The 22,277-nt window shown below is 48.8% G+C and overlaps 1 protein-coding gene across 1 annotated transcript in view; it reads right to left on the reverse strand.

Moving 5' to 3' along the window:
• The window catches only part of DPP8 (dipeptidyl peptidase 8), a 49,665-nt gene that overhangs the window by 21,589 nt on the left and 5,799 nt on the right, over window positions 1-22,277 (reverse strand). Inside the window, exons 4-12 of the mRNA XM_048481932.1 lie at window positions 21,168-21,341; window positions 18,560-18,728; window positions 14,596-14,706; window positions 11,154-11,282; window positions 10,833-10,894; window positions 9,797-9,897; window positions 6,894-7,071; window positions 2,643-2,802; window positions 589-668 (exon numbers count right to left, since the gene is read on the reverse strand). Coding sequence (XP_048337889.1) covers window positions 589-668; window positions 2,643-2,802; window positions 6,894-7,071; window positions 9,797-9,897; window positions 10,833-10,894; window positions 11,154-11,282; window positions 14,596-14,706; window positions 18,560-18,728; window positions 21,168-21,341 — 1,164 coding nt within the window. The remainder of the gene's footprint in view (window positions 1-588; window positions 669-2,642; window positions 2,803-6,893; window positions 7,072-9,796; window positions 9,898-10,832; window positions 10,895-11,153; window positions 11,283-14,595; window positions 14,707-18,559; window positions 18,729-21,167; window positions 21,342-22,277) is intronic.

Raw genomic sequence — 22,277 nt, forward strand, 5'->3', positions numbered from 1 at the left:
TAGATTGAAAATGCTGGGGGGAAGAATTAGGACTAATAAAAGGAAACAGTTCTTCACGCAACGTGTGATTGGTGTTTGGAATATGCTGCCACAGGAGGTGGGGATGGCCACTAACCTGGATAGCTTTAAAAGGGGCTTGGACAGATTTATGGAGGAGAAGTCGATCTATGGCTACCAATCTTGATCCTCCTTGATCTGAGATTGCAAATGCCTTAGCAGACCAGGTGCTCAGGAGCAGCAGCAGCAGCAGGCCATTGCTTTCACCTCCTGCATGTGAGCTCCCAAAGGCACCTGGTGGGCCACTGCGAGTAGCAGAATGCTGGACTAGACGGACTCTGGTCTGATCCAGCAGGCTAGTTCTTATGTTCTTATGTTGTTTGGGGGAGGGGGGGCGGTCACCCACAAGCGCCCCCCACCCGGCAAAACTTAAGATTTTGCCACAGGCTCCATTTTTCCTAGCTATGTCTCTGTGCTCAGGGCCCACTCAAACAGAGCCTCTTCCAGCTCTCTCCACTTGCAATAATTCTGGCGAGGATTTATAGCACGATTTCACTTTCCCCACAATGAACATGTTGGAAGGAGACTTACGTTGGAACCGTGTCGGCCGAGCACTTCCCATTCACCGCTGGTAATTGCCAGCTCCTCTTTGATGGGGCACAGGAAATCATCTATAAAACAAGGGACGTTACAAAGACTCCCACGGAAGAAGAAAGTCTGGCTTAGTCTAGCATGTTGAACAAGCACAGATAAATCAGCACGTGCGCCAAAATCTTCCCACCTTATCGGAATATTGCCAGGACCGAAGCCTGAATGGCAACATGTGTTCAAATGTATTCTGCTTGATGTCTGTTCTGACTGATATGTACACTGATTGATATGTAGAAGGGGCAGCAGTGGTGTAGTGGTTAAGAGCAGGTGCACTCTCATCTGGAGGAACTGGGTTTGATTCCCAGCTCTGCCGCTTGAGTTGTGGAGGCTTATCTGGGGAATTCAGATTAGCCTGTACACTCCCACACACGCCAGCTGGGTGACCTTGGGCTAGTCACAGTTCTTCTGAGCTCTCTCAGCCCCACCCACCTCACAGGGTGTTTGCTGTGAGGGGGGAAGGGCAAGGAGATTGTAAGCCCCTCTGAGTCTCCAGACTGACTGACTGACTGACTGACTTCCAGCGTGCTCTTTTTCAGAGAAGGTGTGTATCGAGTTCAGTTTCGCAATAAATGTGAGGTAGGCTAGGCCGAAAGAGTGAATTTTGTGGCAGAATGAGAACTGGAACCTGGCAGGATACTGAAACCACCACCATACTCACAATCACATCAAAACCACAAAACTCTCCATCTGTTTAACTGCCGTGCAGTGGCTACAGAGTTTGGATTACAAATGGAAAACCCAGGTCCAACCCCTGCAAAGTTTCAAACCGCTCCCCTCCTGAGCTAATCCTAGGCAGGCAAGTCAATCCCATCCTAACAGGTCAAATTTTGCAATCTGAGGAAATCAGATATGAAAATAATTTGCCTACTAGCTGTTGTGGGTTTTCTGGGCTGTGCAGCCGTAGTCAGGTAGATCTTGTTCCTAACGTTTCGCCTGCATCTGTGGTTGGCATCTTCAGAGGTGTATCACAGGGAGAAGTCTGTGACACACTGTGTCTAGAGATTGACCAGACCACGGCCACACAGCCCGGAAAACCCACAACAACCAGTTGAATCTGGCTGTGAAAGCCTTCGACAAATTTGCCTACTGTTGCTTCATTTGCATAATGTATTCTGCTGACGTGAATGTCGTTAAACAAAGAGAACAGAAGTCAAGCATTAATTGTCCGATCTTCCTGGCTTCTTTGGCTATTAAGATTTCACCACACGTTTTCTACCATACACAAAGCATAGTTCCCACAGTTCAAAGGACTGGCAGATTACTTTTTGGGGAAAAAACCAAATTTTAAGTGCCCGGCAAGCTGCGCTGCCCATGTGCAGATACAAACATAGTCTTCCTCAGACTCAACTGAATCACTGCCACAACTAAAATATCCTAGGTCACAGTGGTGGCGAACCTTTAGCACTCCAGGTGTTATGGACTACAATTCCCATCAGCCCCTTTCAGCATGGCCAATTGGCCATGCTGGAAGGGGCTGATGGGAATCGCAGTCCATAACATCTGGAGTGCCAAAGGTTCGCCACCACGGTCCTAGGACATAAATTACCTAAGAAATGGAATGTGATTCAACAACTCACTTCACACCAATTGGCAAGCAGATCTCACTTTCAGCTACGGAAGTGTGTCATGCGTGCTGATTGGGTGGAAGCTGGGCCAGCAGAGCAACCGCGGTTTGCCACCCATTCCCCACCCCCACCCCCACCAACCCTTAAAGAGCAGGTTGGGCCTGCCGGGGTACGGGTGGCTAGCTGCCCTCCCTGCCAGACCCAGCACAAGCCTCCCAATTCCCCCACCCCACCTTCTCCCACCCCCCAAAGGGCAAACCCACTGCAGGAGAAAATGCTTGCCCCCCTTTTCTAGAGCCCACTGCGTTTCCCCCCCAAAATGGGTTTTACTGCCAGTTCTTGAATAGGATGCCCGCTTGACTTAAACACCTCCACACACATCCCAGTTTCATTGGACGTGTGAAAAGGAAAACAGAAGGAGCCAATTACTTGGGCCAGGGAGTCCTCCGCATGACCGTTTGTAGCGGCTCTCCTTCAGCAGGGTGGTGATTTTGTAGAGGTGCCGGAAGCCCGTTTTGCACTCAGAGGCGAAGATGAACTCAATCACGTCTTCCTGGGTTTGGGGGAAAACGTGGAAGATATCGTGGATCTGTGGAAATAAGAAAAAAGTTGACTCTTCCGTCACAGGCTGGAGATTCGGGGGGAAAAATGGATGCATGCTATCAGCCGCTGCTTTTTTTTTTTTTTTTAATGGGATTTCTATACCGCCCAATCCCCAAAGGGCTCTGGGCGGTGTACAACATGGATTCCATATACAGTATATAAACAAAACCCCATTAAATTAAAATGTAAGTTTAAAAGTTTAAATATTTAAAACGCAGCAGTAATTCAGTAAAATGGCGTCAGCAATACCCCAGATTAAACCCTCCCAAAAAGGGGGGAACAAGACAGTAACAAAAGTGGGTCCCCTAGATGACAGGGGGACTCCGAAAACCGGAGGAATAGAGTAGAGGGGGCACCTAATCAGTGGCTGGGCACTCCAAAAGCCCGGTGGAACAACTCAGTCTTACAGGCCCTGCGGAATTCACCAAGATCCCGCAGGGCCCGGACAACTGGAGGGAGAGTGTTCTACCAGGCAGGGGCCAAGGCAGAAAAGGCCCTGGCCCGTGTGGAGGCCAGCCGCATCATTGAGGGGCCAGGAACCACCAGTAAATTGGCCTCTGCTGAACGCAGAGACCGATTCGGGACATATGGGGTAATGCGGTCCCGAAGCGAGCTGGGTAGGTTTGGTCTGGAAAAGAGGTCAAGGAGGGACTGTTGGATGGTGGGATATGCTGGCTCAGCGAGCTGGGTAGGTTTGGTCTGGAAAAGAGGTCAAGGAGGGACTGTTGGATGGTGGGATACGCTGGCTCAGCGAGCTGGGTAGGTTTGGTAGGTTTGGATACGCTGGCATAGCGAGCTGGGTAGGTTTGGTCTGGAAAAGATGTCAAGGAGGGACTGTTGGATGGTGGGATACGCTGGCTCAGAGGGTGGTGGAGTCTCCTTCTTTGGAGGTTTTTAACCAGAGACTAGTCTCTCAGGAGCACTTTGATTCTGTGTTCCTGCATGGCAGGGGGTTGGACTGGATGACTCTTCTGGTCTCTTCCAACTCTATGATTCTATTATTTTATTATTATTATTTATTACCCTCCCCTGAAGGGCTCAGGGCGGTGAACATAAAATATACAAGCACAGTATAAATAAAAACAGACAATTAAATTATGACTCTGCACATTTTAAAACTAAACCCCTTAAAACGCAGCGTACTAATTATACAGCACAATAACACGATAGCTCAATCGATGGCGTCTCGCGACTAAACCCCCTAAGAAGGGGGGATGGTAGGGTCCATTGATGTTAGGGGGGGGGGGATCAGTGGCCGGTCTCCCCAAAGGCCCGGTGGAACAGCTCGGTCTTACAGGCCCTGCGGAACTCACTAAGGTCCCGCAGGGCCCGGACAGCTGGAGGGAGAGCGTTCCACCAGGCAGGGGCCAGGGCTGTAAAGGCCCTGGCCCGAGTGGAGGCCAGCCGCTTCATTGAGGGGCCGGGAAAGCGGAGAGTGGGGGGAGACTGCATGTGTTGTGTCCAGGGGACAGCCTAAGAGTTCTTTGCGAAGGAAACTGGAGATTTTTTAAAAAGAAAAAAACTTGACAAATTCACAGAGAAATTTTGGGTTGATGTGAGGCTTCTGAGTCCCCTTGAAAGATTTTTGAGATGGCTGTGAAAAGAGGGAGTGATTTTTAAAATTGATGCTTCTTATAAGATCCTTCGCTGGAAGAAAATGTATTCGTCTGGATCCAACTAACATTATTTCTTTTTAAATTTTATTTCTACCCTGCTTATTCCCCGCAGGGCTCAGGCTGGCATGCAACCCACTAAAGATATAAAAATACATTTAAAACACGATAAATCCGATAAATGCAATAACATACAACAAACTAAAAGAACAACCCGGTAAAATGGTGCCAAATACTCTTACTCTTGCCCACGGGAGGCCACTATGATGGAATCTAACCCGGCTGGCTTGGTGGAAACATCTTGCGCAGGTTGCAGACCCCTGGCCTGGCAGAATAGCTCCGTCTTACAGGCCCCGCAGAATTGATTTAAATACTGCAGGGCCCTGATCCCGTTAGGGAGCTTATTCCACCAGGTTGGGGCCAGGACCGTGAAAGCCCTGGCCCCCGTAGAAGCCAGCCGGATGTCCTTGGGGCCAGGAATCACCAGCAGGTCCCCCTCCAATGAGCGGAGGGGCCTTAGAGGGCAATATGGGGAGATGTGGCCCCAAAGGAACGTGGGTCTCAGGCCGCTCATGGCCCTGAAGATCAGAACCAAAACCTTGAGATGACCCGGTACTCGACAGGCCGCCAGTGCAGATCTTGCAAGACAGGTGTCATGTGACCCCCTACTAGAGGCCCCAGCCAGGAGCCTCGCAGCTGCGCGCTGAATGAGTTTTAATTTCCGGATCAGGAGCAGCGGTGGCGTAGGAGGTTAAGAGCTCGTGTATCTAATCTGGAGGAACCGGGTTTGATTCCCAGCTCTGCCGCCTGAGCTGTGGAGGCTTATCTGGGGGATTCAGATTAGCCTGTGCACTCCCACACACGCCAGCCGGGTGACCTTGGGTGAGTCACAGCTTCTCGGAGCTCTCTCAGCCCCACCTGCCTCACAGGGTGTTTGTTGTGAGGGGGGAAGGGCAAGGAGATTGTAAGCTCCTTTGAGTCTCCTGCAGGAGAGAAAGGGGGGATATAAATCCAAACTCTTCTTCTTCTTCTTTTTCAAGGGCAGGTCAGCGTAAAGCGAGTTACAACAGTCAAGTCTGGGGGGTGACCACTGCATGGATTACTGTGGCCAGATCAGAACGGGAGAGAAATGGTGCTGTCATGCCTGGCGGAGATGGTAAAAAGCTACCTGGGCCATTTTTGCGACCTGGGTCTCCAGCGAAAGCGTGGAGTCCAGAGTTACTCCCAGGCTTCTTACAGACGAGGCTAGGTGGTGAGCCTCGCCGTCCGGCGCAGGCAGGCTGAAGTCCGCCGGCCTCTCCCCTTGACTCACCCACAGAACCTCCATCTTTGCTGGATTCAGTTTCAACCTGCTCTCACTCAACCAACCAGCTACAGCCTCCAAAGCGCTGGGGAGCCTCAGGGCCCGAGGCAGGTCTGCCCGCCTTTGTGAGTATGAGCAGGATGTCATCCACGTATTGGTGGCACATGTCTGATTGAACTCTATTATTATTTAATTTTGTTTAATTATTATTGTTGTCATTATTATGATTATTAAATTTTGTTTCATATCACAACTGCCAGTTCTTTAGTTGGTAGAAAATGTTGACAGAGAGAAATTTTTCTCTCTTTCTCACAACACTAGAACCAGGGGGCATCCATTGAAAATGCTGGGGGGAAGAATTAGGACTAATAAAAGGAAACACTTCTTCACGCAACGTGTGATTGGTGTTTGGAATATGCTGCCACAGGAGGTGGGGATGGCCACTAACCTGGATAGCTTTAAAAAGGGCTTGGACAGATTCGTGGAGAAGTCGATCTATGGCTACTAATCTTGATCCTCCTTGATCTCAGATTGCAAATGCCTTAGCAGACCAGGTGCTCAGGAGGAGCAGCAGCAGCAGCAGCAGGCTGTTGCTTTCACATCCTGCACGTGAGCTCCCAAAGGCACCTGGTGGGCCACTGCGAGTAGCAGAGTGCTGGACTAGATGGACTCTGGTCTAATCCAGCAGGCTAGTTCTTATGTTCTTATGGTAGTTGTTGGCCTTTCATTACAATTCAAGTCTCACCCAGAGGCCTAGGACCTTGTAATGTATCTGAGTAGTGTATTGTCGAACGCTTTCACGGCCGGATTCAACTGGCTGTTGTGGGTTTTCCAGGATGTGTGGCCTGGTCTGGCATCAGAGGTGTATCGCAGAGGGAAGAGTGTGTAACAGACTTCCCTCTGTGATACGCCTCTGAAGATGCCAGCCACAGATGCAGCCAAAATGTTAGGAACAAGGTTTTCCACACCACGGCCACACAGCCTGGAAAACCCACAACAACCAGTTATCTGTGTAGTATTCGTTATTTCTATGATGATGATGATTTCTATTATGGTTTCCTTCTGAGCAACCAGAACTTTGCAAATATTTGTTTTTCATGACCACAGGAGTTCACCCAGTAATCCAGGGCCCGCTACCAAGCTAGCCTGATAAATGCATACGTTTATCCAGATATCGGTTGTTTCTTCGTAAATGATCAAGGGCGTCACGGAGTCCGGCACGGCGTCAATCAACTGCTGCCGATCCATGGCGTCGTCTTCCACGGGTATAAATAAAGCGGGCGGGAGAAGAGCAATCTGAAGCCGCATCTGGGAGCGATCGAGGAAGATGGCCCACGCGCTAGGGAGAGGGGGGGAAACAATGGGAATAAAAGCCGGGCTGACGAAGCACAAGTGACGAAGTGGTACAGTCCCACCCACAGCCAGGCGAAACTGAAGTCAACCCCAGCCTAGACACCCAGCGAAGTGAGGCGTGGAACAAGCTGAGTTGCTTCCGACGATGTTCTGTTTGTCAGATTTCCTACATGCAAACTATTTCCTGCTGTTGGAAATATAGTGCAGCAGGGAGTTAGGAATGTGACCCCTCCTTGCCCTGAAGTTTGAAGCAGACCATTCAACTACTCTGCAGCAGTGGCATAGTGGTTAAGAGCAGGTACACTCTAATCTGGAGGAACCAGGTTTGATTCCCCGCTCTGCCGCCTGAGCTGTGGAGGCTTATCTGGGGAATTCAGATTAGGCTGTGCACTCCCACACACACCAGCTGGGTGACCTTGGGCTAGTCACAGTTCTACAGAGCTCTCTCAGCCCCACCTACCTCACAGGGTGTTTGTTGTGGGGGGGGGGGGGGAGGGAAAGGAGTTTGTCAGCCCCTTTGAGTCTCCCTACAGGAGAGAAAGGGGGGATATAAATCCAACTCCTCTTCTTCTATGTTAGAATTCTACCCACTCATTTTCTTGTGTGTCTTGGCTAACCCTAATCTGCCCTCCCCAATGTCTAAGGGATGCACTTCCAAAAAGCTTTCAAAATTGGCAATTCTGCTACTGAGGAGAAGCGAGGGGGTGAAGTATCTGGGAGGGCTCAAACCGTCAACTGAGCCCAGATAAGTCACAAAGAACCTAGAGGGAATCTGGAAGCTTGGGACGGCTCTTGTCCGCTCTGAGAATGAGGTACCCAAGAAAACAATGATCTTGTTTCTAGGGTAGGATGCTCGGAGCCCAATTTTGCAACACTTGGCTTCTAAAAGTTGTGTTTAGAAACAGAGGCTCCCACAGCTCACAAATCAGTCTCGTCCACGCTGACTGAAAATGAGCAACACGTACCAGACATAAGACACTAAACAGCCTAAGACCTGTTCAGAGTACCTTGCCCATGGAAGGTCTCTTGGATGAATGCTCAGAGCATAGCCTTGTTTGCTGTGGCCCCTGGGTGAAAGCCAAGCTCCAGGAAGCATGTTCGGCTGGCACAGAGAGGCCGCCCCAATTTGTCTTTTGACTGCAATGCATGCTTTCCGGAGTTGAACATGCAGCCAGTTACTATGTATGTTTCTCTTGTGGATCTTGGACTCTCACATTCAATCTGTTTGTGGATTAGGGACTTCTTGTCTGGACGTTCCCAGAGGGTTAGACTGGGAAATCGGGTTTCCTCAGTTCTTACTCTAAATATGGGAACGCCACAGGGCTGTGTGTTGAGTCCTTTATTGTTCACCCTTTATACATATGATTGTACTCCTGTCTATCATAGTAACACCATTATCAAATTTGCCGATGACACAACGGTGGTGGTGCTCATCTCTGGAGGGGATGAGTCTGCCTATCGGAGTAAGGTGGACTGACTGCTCTCATGGTGCAGGGAAAATAACCTGGTTCTTAATACTAACAAGACAAAGGAGCTTATAGTCGACTATAGAAGGAATAGCTCAGGAATTCAGCCCTTGACTATAAATGGAGATCAAGTAGAGCGGGTGGCTAGTTTTAAATTTCTGGGCGTTATGATTAAAGAGGACTTGACCTGGGGCGTACAGACTGCCGCGGTGGTTAAGAAGGCCCAGCAAAGACTGTACTATCTGAGACTTTTAAGGAAACAACAACTGGATGGAAAACTCCTGGTGTCCTTTTACCGCTGTGCTATAGAGAGTGTCTTAACCTACTGCATCTGTGTATGGTTCTCCAGTTGCACAGTGGCAGATAGGAAGGAGCTCCAAAGGGGGATCACTACTGCACAGAGGATTATCGGCTGCCCTCTCCCCTCCTTGGAAGAACTCTATAATTCCTGAAGCCTAAAGAAAGCCCAAAATATTCTGAGAGACCCGTCTCCTCCAGCACACTCTCTTTTTGAACTGTCACCATCCGGCAGACGATACAGGTCTGTCAAAACGAGGACAAAGAGGCTTAGAGACAGCTTCTACTCTAGAGCTGTGGCGATGCTGAACTCTGCGGCTTCGTGTTGATGTGTTTGGGGCTGTGTAGGGATGGGTGGAGGAAGGGGAAAGTGAGGATGGGGTTTGAGCCTGAAATTGTGTGCATCGAGGAATGCTGCTGTAAATTTCGTTGTGCGTGCACAATGACTATAAAATGCTTATGCTTAACTTTATGGAAAACCAAATTTATGGACAACCAGCATGGCAGCCAATAAGCAAAGATTTTCCCAGGATGCGAGGCCCTTTGAATAATGCTTTCCTTAATTGCTTTCCTTGGACAGAGAGAAACGCTTTTACATTGAGCCAACCTCTCTCCAACACATTTCAAAAAACCTCAGATGTGCACGTTCAAGGTTGCCTCCCGGATTTGTGTTGCTGATGGTGGCGTAGCACCCATGGGGTGGGATGGGGGAACGCCCCGGGCAGAGCAACAGCGGAGGTGTGTCCAGGCCGTTGAACGGGCATGGCGGGGGCGTTCCGGGGTAGGGTGGGCGACACCACAGCATGGGTGCAGAGCGCGCGCACTCCTCAGGCGCAGTTTCCCCTCACTCCGCCTCTAGTTGCTGATGAAGGGGTCCCCAACCAGTATATTCAGAAACAGTGCAATTCCCAAGCCGCTGGGGAAACAGAGGCAGAGTAACATACGCACTATTTGCCCTCCACGGTCCATCCTGCTCTGGCAATATACTCCACACCTTCAAAGAGGACCTCGAACGGCTGCACCAGTTCTTTATCCACAACGTCCAAGATCTGTCAGAGAAGAGAAACTCTGGCGTTCCAAAAAGCGATTCCGAAGAGATTGATTGATTGATTGATTGATTGATTGATTGATTGATTGATTGATTGATTGATTGATTGAACTTATAGGCCGCCTCATCCCCGAAGGGCTCGAGGCGGCTCCCAATACGGCTGTTCTCCCGAACAGCAATCAACAGCATAAAATCAACAGGATAAAAACACTGAACCCATTAAAACCTATGCAGCAATTACAAGCAGCAAAGAACTATAAATTAAGACAACCAAGGTTTTTATAAAACAAAAGTTGTTTAAAAACAGGCGCCCGATCTAAGGCTAAAAGAAAGGGAGGGAATAGGCAGGGCCCACGATGGAATCCATAAATCAGGCCCAATCGTAATAAGTTGGAAACAGGCAGCCTCAATTTCAGCCTCAATATCCAAGTTTATTATTATTATTATTATTATTATTTATTAGATTTTTATACCGCCCTATCCCCGAGGGGCTCCGGGCGGTGTACAACAATAAACATAATATAACATAAAATGGCTAAATCTTTAAAAGCAGCGATAAAACAGTAAAAGATAGATCTCATAAATACAATATAAAAATACTAGCATAAAAATAAAGGGCGTCCAGCAGCTCCATATTCAAAATCCTCTTCCCAAGAGGGAGGAATGGCAGGTCCCGTTGAATGACAAACGGTCCAGATGTAGAGGGCCATGAAGGCGGGGGGAAGATGCATCCAACAGCTAGTAAGTGCAGAGGGAAAGGGAGGGGGCCGGGGGGGGGGGAAATCATGCATTCAATCCCACTCTTTTTTAAAAAAATGATACCTCAGTTCAAAGCTCCCCTTTCCCCGACTGAATTTCCTCTTTGGGGTCAGAAAAAACAAAATCACCGGCTCCACGCTGAGATTTAAAACAAACAAATCAAATGTCAAGACTTACTCCTCCGTCAGCAGCAATGGATATTTCGGACAATTTGAAAGTGACTTTGGGGTTGGCGGTGCCTGTAACGGAAGACAGCAAAGGAATCAGGCCAAGGCAAATGTTGATTCTGCTGGCCCAAGCCGGATAACCTTGAACCTCCAAAGTTTATTCACACAGGAGGGGGAAGACAGCTCCCGGGTCAGAGATGTGAATATGTATTAGAACAGAAAAATCTGAAACACGTCCACGCAGAATCCGACTCAGGCCCAGTCCCTGGGGTTTACTCCCCAGGAAGTGCATTTAGGATAGCCTCAAGGGTCTTGCGGCGGGATTTCTCACCTGTTTTGGGGTAGCGAAAAGAATCCGTCCTTCTCGTCTCCAGCATGGGGGATGTGACGTGGATGATTTCCACCTCCGACTCATCGTTCTCTTCGTACAAGATTCTAAGGACTTTGCCCCCGCCAACGGCTACCAAGGGCAACAGAGAGATTTCAGTGACTCTGAGACATCAGCACAAATCATCCTGTTGAATACCTACATGTCCCTGCCTGGGAATTAAGACCACAGTGACAGGCCCGCCTGACTCTCCCGCCAGTCAAAGAAGCTTGTCTGGTGGGCATGCAAGACAGGGCCTTTTCTGTGGTAGCCCCAAGATTACAGAAAAACCTCTCCCGGGAGATATAACTGGTCCCCTCACTTCCAATCTTTAGGACAGTGATGGCGAACCTTTTCGAGACCGAATGCCCAAATTGCAACCCAAAACCCACTTATTTATCGCAAAGTGCCAACATGGCAATTTAACCTGAATACTGAGGTTTTAGTTTAGAAAAAAAACCAGTTGACTCCGAGGAGTGCGTTACTCGGGAGTAAGCTTGGTGGTAGTCGGTGACTTTGTTTTGAAGCAACCGTGCAACTCTTCCAACGGGTGAATCACAACCCTAGGAGGGTTTACTCAGAAGCAAGCCCCATATCCAGCAACTGAGCTTACTCCCAGGTAAAGGATTGCGCTTTAGTTTTTTGTATGAAAATCAGTGGGGTTTAACAGCGCTTAACAGGTTTACCTATACTGCTTCCCCAAAACTAGGTCTTAGGTTTAATGCTAATAATCGAGCCCAGCGGCCCAGGCCAGCCTAGATGGGGGGGGGGGGGACTCTGTTTGCGCGTGCCCACAGAGAGGGCTCTTAGTGCCACCTCTGGCACCCGTGCCATAGGTTCGCCACCACTGTTTTAGGAGGCAGCTGAAGACAGTTTTATTAGGGCCTACATTTGAATAGAAGAGTCCTAAACTGTGATTTTATGTATTTGTATTTACTCTATTTTATGTATTTTACTTACACTGAAAGCCGCCTTCTTGTAAAGAAGGAAGGTGGCTAATAAATGTTTTAAATAAACTAAATAAATAAAATTAAAACAACACCATTTAAAAATTTAGCCACTGCTTCCAACAGCTCGTAGTTGTGGCTGTTTAAAAGATATATAACCTTCTGTTTATCTGTGATGCCTTCACTTCCATGCAGGAAGGGGATTGTGTGCTTCTTCCTACCTAACTCATAAAAAGGACAATCCAACAGCATATGAGATACTGTTTCCACAGAACCCATGCCACACGGGCATTTCCTTTCTTTATGTGGGATTCCAAGGTGGCGTCCAAGGCTAAAGGAGGAAGGCAGGGCATTACACCTAGCTAAGGTGATTGCTCTACGCCACCGAGCCTCAACCAGGAGATAAAGGTACCGGGCTACAATTAATCTATCCACAGGTATTCCCAGAGATCGGGGGACAGGCACAAGCTAATCTAGTTCACCAGATAAGCCTCCACTGCTCAAGCGGCAGAGTGGGGAATCAAACCCGGTTCCTCCAGATTACAGCGCACTAAGAGTCTTAACCACTACACCAGGCTGCCTCGGCGGAACCATCCCAGCGTCTGACAGACACCTTGGAAGACAGGGGGCTGCTTTAATATGTCCTAGCCCAGAAAAAGCATCTTCCCTGCTCCAGGAGTGTCTCTTCCCTGGGGACTTTGGGGATCAAACCTGGAATCTTCCGAATGCAAAGGAGAGGCTGTCCCACTTGTGCTACTGAGGCATGTTTGGCGACCAGAGAGACAGAGAGTGTTACCTTGAGGAGCCCAGGAACGTAAGCAGTTTACGTCTTGTGCCAGGGGCTCAGATGTCCAGAATCTGCCATGGGAATGCTCACCCTATTTATAACACCAGAGCTCATCCACAGCGCCGTCTTCAGCAGAATTACACCCTTTGAAGCCCAGCGAAGTCTTAAAAGGTCGTCACGCCATTTAGGACTGGGCTTGGGAGAGTCCCTCTACCTACCAATTTGGGAATTTTGCCCTACGAATTGTGGAGAACTGAAAGAGAAACATCCTTTGGGCTCTTAAACTGTTTCCCTGACCAGCAGGGACTCCTGTGATATCATCTGGAGACAGCGGAAATGCACCTCAGCTTAAAACAGATCTCCGCACACATACCAATTCAGGATTCATCCCCCACCCCGCCGAACTCTCTCCGCTTGTGTATCTTACGGGATGGTGAACAGTACTGTCACGTCAAAGCAGACTCATGATAACCTTCCATGGGGCTTTTAAAACCAGATGAGAAGAAGAAGAAGAGTTTGGATTTTTATCCCCCCTTTCTCTCCTGCAGGAGACTCAAAGGGGCTTACAATCTCCTTGTCCTTCCCCCCTCACAACAAACACCCTGTGAGGTCGGTGGGGCTGAGAGAGCTCCGAGAAGCTGTGACTAGCCCAAGGTCACCCAGCTGGCGTGTGTGGGAGTGCACAGGCTAATCTCAATACCCCAGATAAGCCTCCACAACTCAAGCGGCAGAGCTGGGAATCAAACCCGGTTCCTCCAGATCAGATACACGAGCTCTTAACCTCCTACGCCACTGCTGCTTAACCTCCTACACCACTGCTGCACTGAGCAAAGATAGTTTGTCACAAACAGAGGTAGTTTGTCATGAACAAAGGTAGTTTGTCGTGAACAGTTTGCCTCTTTGTAGCCACTCTGGACTGCCTTGATGGTTTCTGGAGGCGTAGCGCCAACGGGGTGGGGCAGGGCACGACACCTTGGGTGGAGCTGCAGCGGAGGCGTGGTCAGGCTGTGGCAGGGGCGTTCCGGGGGAGTGGTGGGCGGCGCCCCAGGCAGAGTTTTCCCTCGCTCTGTTTCTGATGGTCTCCCATCCAAGTCCTAACCAGGGCTGACTTGCTCAGCTTCCAAGATTTGGCAAGATCAGGGGTAGGGAACCTGCGGCTTGAGAGCCGTATACGGCTCTTCTGCCCTTGCACTGCGGCTCCACGAGCCAAGCCGCCCGCCCCGTTGGAGCGGCGACGCCAAGCTGCTGGCCCCATCCTTGCCCGCCCTGCAGGCAGAAGGCGGACGCATCCATGCGCTTCTCAGAATGAGCGGAGTAAAAGGTTAAAAAACCCCAATATATACAGTGTTATCTTTATTTTAAATGTCAAAAATTATTTGCGGCTCCAAGTGTTTTCTTTTCCCGTGGAAAACGGGTCCAAATGGCTCTTTGAGTGTTAAAGGTTCCCTACCCCTGGGCAAGATCAAACTGGCTGGTCAGGATGTACACAGTTAGCTATCCGAAAAATAAAACTGAATCCTACGGCTAAAGAATCCACACAGGCCCCGGCTGCACTTTGAAACCCCAACCGATATCCTGCCATGCACACGCAAGAAGAGGAAATCTAGTTCTGCCCCAAACATCAAGGCAGTTGGGAGGAAAGGACCGGGCCCGTCGGATTCTGCGCACTTACTTGGCTCTGCAGTTGGACACCACCAGTAACCAGTGTATCTGTCAAATTCTTCCTGCAGCACAAACGTGGCAACTCCAGCAGATTTCGGGTCATCTTCAATGTTGGCGAATTCTGCAGGGGCAGAGCGAGAAATGGCATTTTCCCCAAGGAAGGAAAACTGGCAGCAAAAGTTTGTATCACAAACTAGCAAAACGGAGGATTTCGAGTGTAAAGATCAAAAACGAGACTTATAAATTAGGAACCTTGACAGATGATCCGATACAAATTTTAGAAAATCCTTTAAAGGGAACAGAATTATGAATGGCAAAAAAGTTGAAAGAACTTGGTACAGTGGGTGGGTTTTAAGATTAAGAAGAAGAAAACAAGATCAAACAGATATGATGAAACAGGTGTTAAAGTGGAAAAGGAAGTAAAACATCTGGCTGTTACTTTGACAAATACGAAGGGTACGTTATTTCAAAATAATGATGTTAATACATTGAACGAAATTTTAAAAATATATCAAGTTGTGATTAATACCTATTGTCTTTGTTGGGGAGAATATCTGTGATTGAGATGAATGTTTTACCCGGAATGTTATTTTTGTTGTAATCAATACTTGTTTTGATAACTGTTGCACCATTTAAACCATGTCAGAAGGATATATCTCAGTGGTGGCGAACCTTTGGCACTCCAGATGTTATGGACTACAATTCCCATCAGCCAATTGGCCATGCTGGCAGGGGCTGATGGGAATTGTAGTCCATATCATCTGGAGTGCCAAAGGTTCGCCACCACGGATATATCTAAACCAGCAACCAAGCCCATTGTGAGGAAAATGCATTGGTCTCTAGCCAAGGGGAGGGGGGGGCGAGCATTTCCCACCGCAATGGCCTTGACTGGTGCCCCACCCCCTCTCACCCACCCTGCTGGGTAGCTTCCTACCTACCTGTCGATGATGCTCTGGCCGCAGGAGGGGATGAATGGGATTGTGGGGGGGAGGGTGGAAAGGCAAGGCTTGGGTGAAGGGAGGATGGGATATGGGTGCTTGCGCCTGGCAGACGGGGCAATGGGGGAATGGAGTGGGCTTCTGCCAGGCCCGGGGGGGGGGGGGGGGGGTCAGAGCCAGCAGGCAGGTGGAGGAGTGGGCTTACTGCAGGGCCTGTGGAGCATCGGCAGCTTGGTCGTTGGGGGGAGGGGGTTGGAGTCGACTGGAGGGGGATTGGAGGGCCCAGGCTGACCCCTTTCCACAACAGCCGGCTGCCCTGTCACTCTCTGCTGGACGGGCTCGTGGCAGGCACGTCCTTTCCACCAGGCAGCTTCTCACTGTCTTTGAGAATGATGCCAAAGCCTGAACCAACGGGCATGCAGGACAGTCCCATGCTCCCATTGGCTGAGGATTCGTCATCGTGACATTTTGCATGTTAGCAAATTATTTAGGTAAAGATTTGTATATCAAGAGGGGAAAAACCAAGCATTATATGAGATTTGGATGGTGTGGCTATTTACATTATGACAAAGTTAAAGTTAATGTGGACATTAAAAATCACTTTGTTAGAGGTGCCGTGTGGAGAATATGGAGTAAACTTAGGTTGTGTCTGGAAACACCTTTATGACTTCCATAAATATAATAAAAACAGCAGTTGTATCCCAAGATGGAGGAGGGAGAGGTAGTGGGTCCTGATATTATTAGGACCTGTAGGTCTCAATAGTGGGTCCCGATGATATTGGGGACCGATGACCTGGGGGGGGGACACAACTCAGTGGCTGGTTACTCCAAAGGCCCGGTGGAACAACTCAGTCTTAAAGGCCCTGCAGAAATCGCCAAAGTCCCGCAGGGCCCGGACAGCTGGAGGGAGAGTGTTCCACCAGGCCGGGGCCAAAGTCGTAAAGGCCCTGGCCCGAGTGGAGGCCAGCCGCATCATTGAGGGGCCAGGGGTCTCCAGTAAGTTGGCCTCTGCCGAACGCAGAGGTCGAGCTGGGACATATGGGGTAATGCGGTCCCTTTAAAAAAGAATTTCATACAAAAACCATTCCAGTTTTTAAAAAACCAGCCAAATGCAGGGAATTGTGAAGGAAGGGCCAGGAACACAGTTCTCCAGTGTGGCACCACCCACGGGCACCGCTGAGCCTTTCAGAAAGCGAGTGGGCCGCTGAGCCTTTCAGAAAGCAAGGCTTGTTTTAAACGGCCCTCTTTCAAATGGAAGGCTCTTCCACTGGAGGGTGGAGACTCATAAGACTTGTAAACACCTGAGGTGTTCTTAGTCCCGTGGTGGCGAACCTTTGGCACTCCAGATGTTATGGACTACAATTCCCATCAGCCCCTGCCAGTGTGGCCAATTTGGCCACGCTGGCAGGGGCTGATGGGAATTGTAGTCCATAACATCTGGAGTGCCAAAGGTTCGCCACCACTGTCTTAGTCAATCCGCGGCTTCATCCCTGCTTCAGGACTTTCTTTTCGCTAGGAGGTGAGAAGCTGAAGGTACTGTATTTGGCTCTGCCTGCTGAGGTAGCCATTTTGGGCATGGCTTCGCCTTCTGCGGCAGCCATTTTGGCGTGCTGTTCGCCATCTTCTCTCAATACTGCAAATTTGCCTGCTGGCTCAGAAAGGTTGGAGGTCCCTGGGCTAGCTCTGGGGATGGGGCAAGCACATAAGAACATAAGAACAACCCAGCTGGATCAGACCAGAGTCCATCTAGTCCAGCTCTCTGCTGCTCACAGTGGCCCACCAGGTGCCTTTGGGAGCTCCCATGCAGGAGGTGAAAGCAATGGCCTTCTGCGGCTGTTGCTCCCGAGCACCTGGTCTGTTAAGGCATTTGCAATCTCAGATCAAAGAGGATCCACACCTCTCTGGACCTGCCTGCACCCCGACAAAAGGTTTTCTGAGGCAGAAGCTGTGTCGGTGAGACTCCAGACAGGATATGCCCGTACCACAACCGTTACATTCAAGGGATAACCGTAACCCCATGCTAGCAAGGGAAAGGTTCCTCCACGTGCAGGTCAGAGAACTGAGCTATCTGAAAAAAGGTGCTTTGTGATTAAAAAGGTCAACAGGTTTCAAAATGGCTCCCGCTGCACTTCTTCTGTCTGGATCTATCCCATTTGATATTATGTCATTTATAGCTTCAGAACAATTTCCCTTAGGGGGCGAACAGTTTTATTAGATCTGGAGGAAACATCAAGCTTAATAATAATAAGCCTATACCCGTGGTGGCGAACCTTTGGCAATCCAGATGTTATGGACTACAATTCCCATCAGCCCCTGCCAATTGGCCATGCTGACAGGGGCTGATGGGAATTGTAGTCCATAACATCTGCAGTGCCAAAGGTTCGCTGCCACTGGATACCCTTATTAGTCACTTTCTCATTTTCAAGATCACAAAGAAATTTAAAACACAATAAGGTATTAAAACATAAAGGCTGAACCAAACAGAAGCAGAGACTTTGCTGGCGTCACCAAGGTGGCCCAGAAGTTTGAAACTGAGGAGCTCAACTCTCTTTTTCCAGCCCCACAAAAGGAATCGCTTGTGTCTGTTTTCCCACTGCCTTGCCACAAGAAGCCTGGACTACCTCGAAGGGTTGCTATGAGGATTAACAATGGCACACTATTCAGAGCTCCTACAAGGAAGGGTTGGATACAAATGTCAGGCAGACAGACATCTAGGATCTTAACCAGGGTTATGGCAATATACCATGTTCAGTGTTAACCATGGTTATGCAAATAAAACAATGTTTTACATAATTTCAACCACGTCTAAAATTGTAACCAAGGTTGGGGCAACAAACCATGTTCACTGCTAAACCTGGTTAAGTTTGCTGTGGATTTTTTTTTTTTAATTAAATGATGGCAAAGATCTAAACCAGTTAGCGGAATAAACCATGGTTAATTGTTGTTGTTTTAATTAAACGATGGCAAAGATCTAAACCACAGTTAGTGCAACACCACGGTGAAGTATTGTTCTGTGCCAAGTAGAAGGCAAATCACCTTTATGTACAAACGTCAGCCTCCTTTCTTCCCTGGTTGCTAGATTAGATATCCAGATGTCATTACTATGGATAAATGCAATCCAGTTAGGATCAGCCGGGCACAACTTGGGATCCATCCGTATGTTGGGACAGCTCGTCTCCACCAAACTGGGCCGCAAGGGCTGGTTCTGAGAAATGAAGAGGGGGGAAGAAATGAGAAAGGGCTCCTTTGGACCAGGCAGCGGCTGACATTAAGGTTCAACAACAGTTGGCATCCTATAAAACGACGGCAGGAACGAGTACAGAGCACAGGGTTACGGTATTACATAAGCATAAGCATTTTATTGTCATTGTGAACGCACAACGAAATTTACAGGAGCATTCCTCGATGCACCCAATTTCAGACTCATACCCCATCCTCACTTCCCCCTTCCTCCACCCATCCCTACACAGCCCCAAACACATCAACACGAAGCCGCGGAGTTCAGCATAGCCACAGCTCTAGAGTAGAAGCTGTCTCTAAGCCTCTTTGTCCTAGTTTTGATAGACCTGTCTCGTCTGCCAGATGGTAACACTTCAAAAAGAGAGTGTGCTGGATGAGACGGGTCTCTCAGAATATTTTGGGCTTTCTTTAGGCTTCTGGAATTATAGAGGTCTTCCAAGGAGGGGAGAGGGCAGCCGATAATCCTCTGAGCAGTAGTGATCATTTGTACAAATTTGTACCTCACCTTGTTCATGAAACAGGATTCAGAAAATATAATTCAAACCTAAATAATGTCAGGACTGCTTCTTAACTGCCAAGATGTAATATGGTTATACAGTTTGCTAGAACAAACTGACACTTTAATATATTGTCAAAGGCTTTCACGGCCGGATTCAACTGGTTGTTGTGGCTGTGGTTGCAGTCTGATCGCCGGGCTTCGCATCTGTGGCTGGCATCTTCAGAGGTGTATCACAGAGGGAAGTCTGTCACACGCTTCCCTCTGTGATACACCTCTGAAAATGCCAGCCACAGATACAGGCGAAACGTTAGGAACAAGATCTACCAGACCACGGCCACACAGCCCGGAAAACCCACCACAACCAGTTCCATTTGAAAGTTCCATTTCTTAAATTTGGCATGAGCTCTCCCGACATGTAAACAACATTGCCAGATCGTGACAATACGGTGAGATGCCGATTTCACCAGACAGCTTGCAAGCATTTAGTGCAGGGCCTGTAGCCAGTAGTGGGGTTCAAATAATTTAATAACCGGTTCCGGTTGCTACTTGGATAGATTATGCGCAGATGGGCCCAGGGAAATTGACACTTTCAGTGCATTCCTGTGCAGTGTTACTCCAGCCCAAACCAACTGAAATGAATAGGTTTAGTCTGGAGTAACTCTTCTTGGGATTGCACAGTTGATCTCGTATTTTGTATTGTCGGTTATTTTCACTGTTGAATCACTGGTGTTGTGGAGTTTATTATGGACAGACAGCAGCATTCTCTCCTGACGTTTTGCCTGCATCTGTGGCTGGCATCTTCTGGCATCTTCAGATCCTCTGAAGATGCCAGCCACAGATGCAGGCGAAACGTCAGGAGAGAATGCTGCTAGAACACGGCCATACAGCCCGGAAACCACGCAGCACCCCAGATCTCATATTTTCTTTGATAGTGTGTTGGCACCCCCTCTGAGAGATTGGTGGACACAGCCCGCTCCCTGATACTGCTCCTGGTATTATTTTGACTGTGGTTAAATTTCTGGCGGCGGCAGCTTCTCTGTGAAGATGAAAACAGAGCACGGTGTTTGCAGGACTGGTTCTGCTCAAGACTGCTGGGCCATCGGATTGTTAAGTGAAGAAAGTGTTAACGTTTGCTCTTAATTTCTTTGGGAAGCCCCTTTGAGTCAACCCTCCCCTCCACTTGACTGGCTGAGATAGTCGTCAGCTGCAAAGGAATTCTGGCCTACCCCACGAGACCAGGGTGAGGGGATTCACGCCTGTCTGATAAACCCTGGGTTCTTTTTTCCAGATACTCAAAACCGCTGCGTTTTCAAAGATTTTATTGAAAAACAGAAAATGAGAAAATGTCATTTTCTCAGCTAATAGCATCATTCCAGGCAGGTTTTGTTTCAGACCTGGGCTCAGGAGGTGCTTTCTCCTGCCCGGCCTGGATCAGAATTCCCCTTGGTTCCCTCCCTTGGTTTCCAAGGCCCTGCTGTAAATCAGCCTCTTTGATGTACAAGCGTTTGGCCACTAGCTTCCTTTTGGGTAATTTATTCAAAGCCTTTTGGTTTCCCATCCGGAGATCAAAGGTCCTTTGTCAAGCTAGTATGAATCTGCTTGATACTGTAACCAGCACAACCTCTTCACACCACTATGCCCTTTTCCTGGCCCAAAACAGGCTCAAAGGTATTATTTGCTCCATGGAGGGAGGCTGAATGTGCTCCAGGCGCAACTCCCAACAGGGTGTACATGCCCCGCACTGGGGCCATTTGGGGAATTCCAGAGGCAGGGTTTACCACAGGAAAAGGTCCTCGTTGGTCATCCTGCCACCTTAACCTCCAGCAGAAAACAGCACACAATGATCTTGGTGGGCGGGGAACCCTGACCCAAACAACAAGCTTAGAGATGTCCTTTCCGACTTACCGTGAACCCGCCGGAGCTGCCGTCTTTCACGTGGTAAATCCCACTGCCAGCTTGGAAGAGAAACATGCCACTTTCCCGGTGGTAATCGTACGACGCAATTCCCACTGTCCCGATCCGCTTCCTTTCCCGCAGCAATTCCTCCTCCCGGGAGTACATCCCATAATCCAAGCCAGCCTGGTCAGGGAAAGCAGGGAAACAAAAGATAGAAACCACTGCCTATTTCTTGCAAAGAGTTGCACCTTACCACTCCATTCGGCTAAATGCGGACCCTTCCTTGAGTGGGAGTGGTCAATCAGTTCCTTACACTGGAGGAAGGCTAACAGAGCAGAGCAGGAGGACACGATCCACTATTGTCAAGCCAGGTTTTCAGGAAGAGACATCTCAAAATTGAAAAACTCAAGCTACCGTTGCTCACATTTTTTATCAGTGAGGAATTTCGCTTGGCAAGCTTCAAAATCCAGTCAATATACCAATGTCCATTAACTAATGCACAAATGAAACCTGAAGCGGATCTGTTGGAACTTAGGGGCAGATCTCTGGAAAGAAAACACGGCAGCAAGAATATTCTACATGCAGAAACGGAACATTCCGGCTGTTCCTACAATTGAAAAATGGTGGATTACAGTAGTAGGAGCAGCAGTGGCGTAGGAGGTTAAGAGCTTGTGTATCTAATCTGGAGGAACCGGGTTTGATTCCCAGCTCTGCCGCCTGAGCTGTGGAGGCTTATCTGGGGAATTCAGATTAGCCTGTGCACTCCCACACACGTAGGAGAAACAGGAAGTCTCTATGAAACGCACTTTATAATTTTGTTGAATGTTTGTTTTTGCATATGCTTTGTATTTTGAAGTACAATTAAAAAAAATCATTGCAAAATCCAGTCAAAGATGTACAGATTCTCCCAGTAACTCTTTGCTGGGCTTTGAGTCTTTGGGTGTTGCAGGTCACCCAAGTGAGGCATGGAAGAATTTCCACTGGAAAGGGGGTGAGGGAAGCCCAGACAAAATCTTGGTGAGTTCCGCAGGGCCTGTAAGACAGAGCTGTTCTGCCGGGCTTTTGGAGTGTCCAGTCGCTGACAGGTGCCCCCTGCCCCCTCCTCCTCCTCTTCTTCTT

Source organism: Sphaerodactylus townsendi, linkage group LG17 (assembly GCF_021028975.2).
Source record: "Sphaerodactylus townsendi isolate TG3544 linkage group LG17, MPM_Stown_v2.3, whole genome shotgun sequence".
Classification (NCBI taxonomy): Eukaryota; Metazoa; Chordata; class Lepidosauria; order Squamata; family Sphaerodactylidae; genus Sphaerodactylus; species Sphaerodactylus townsendi.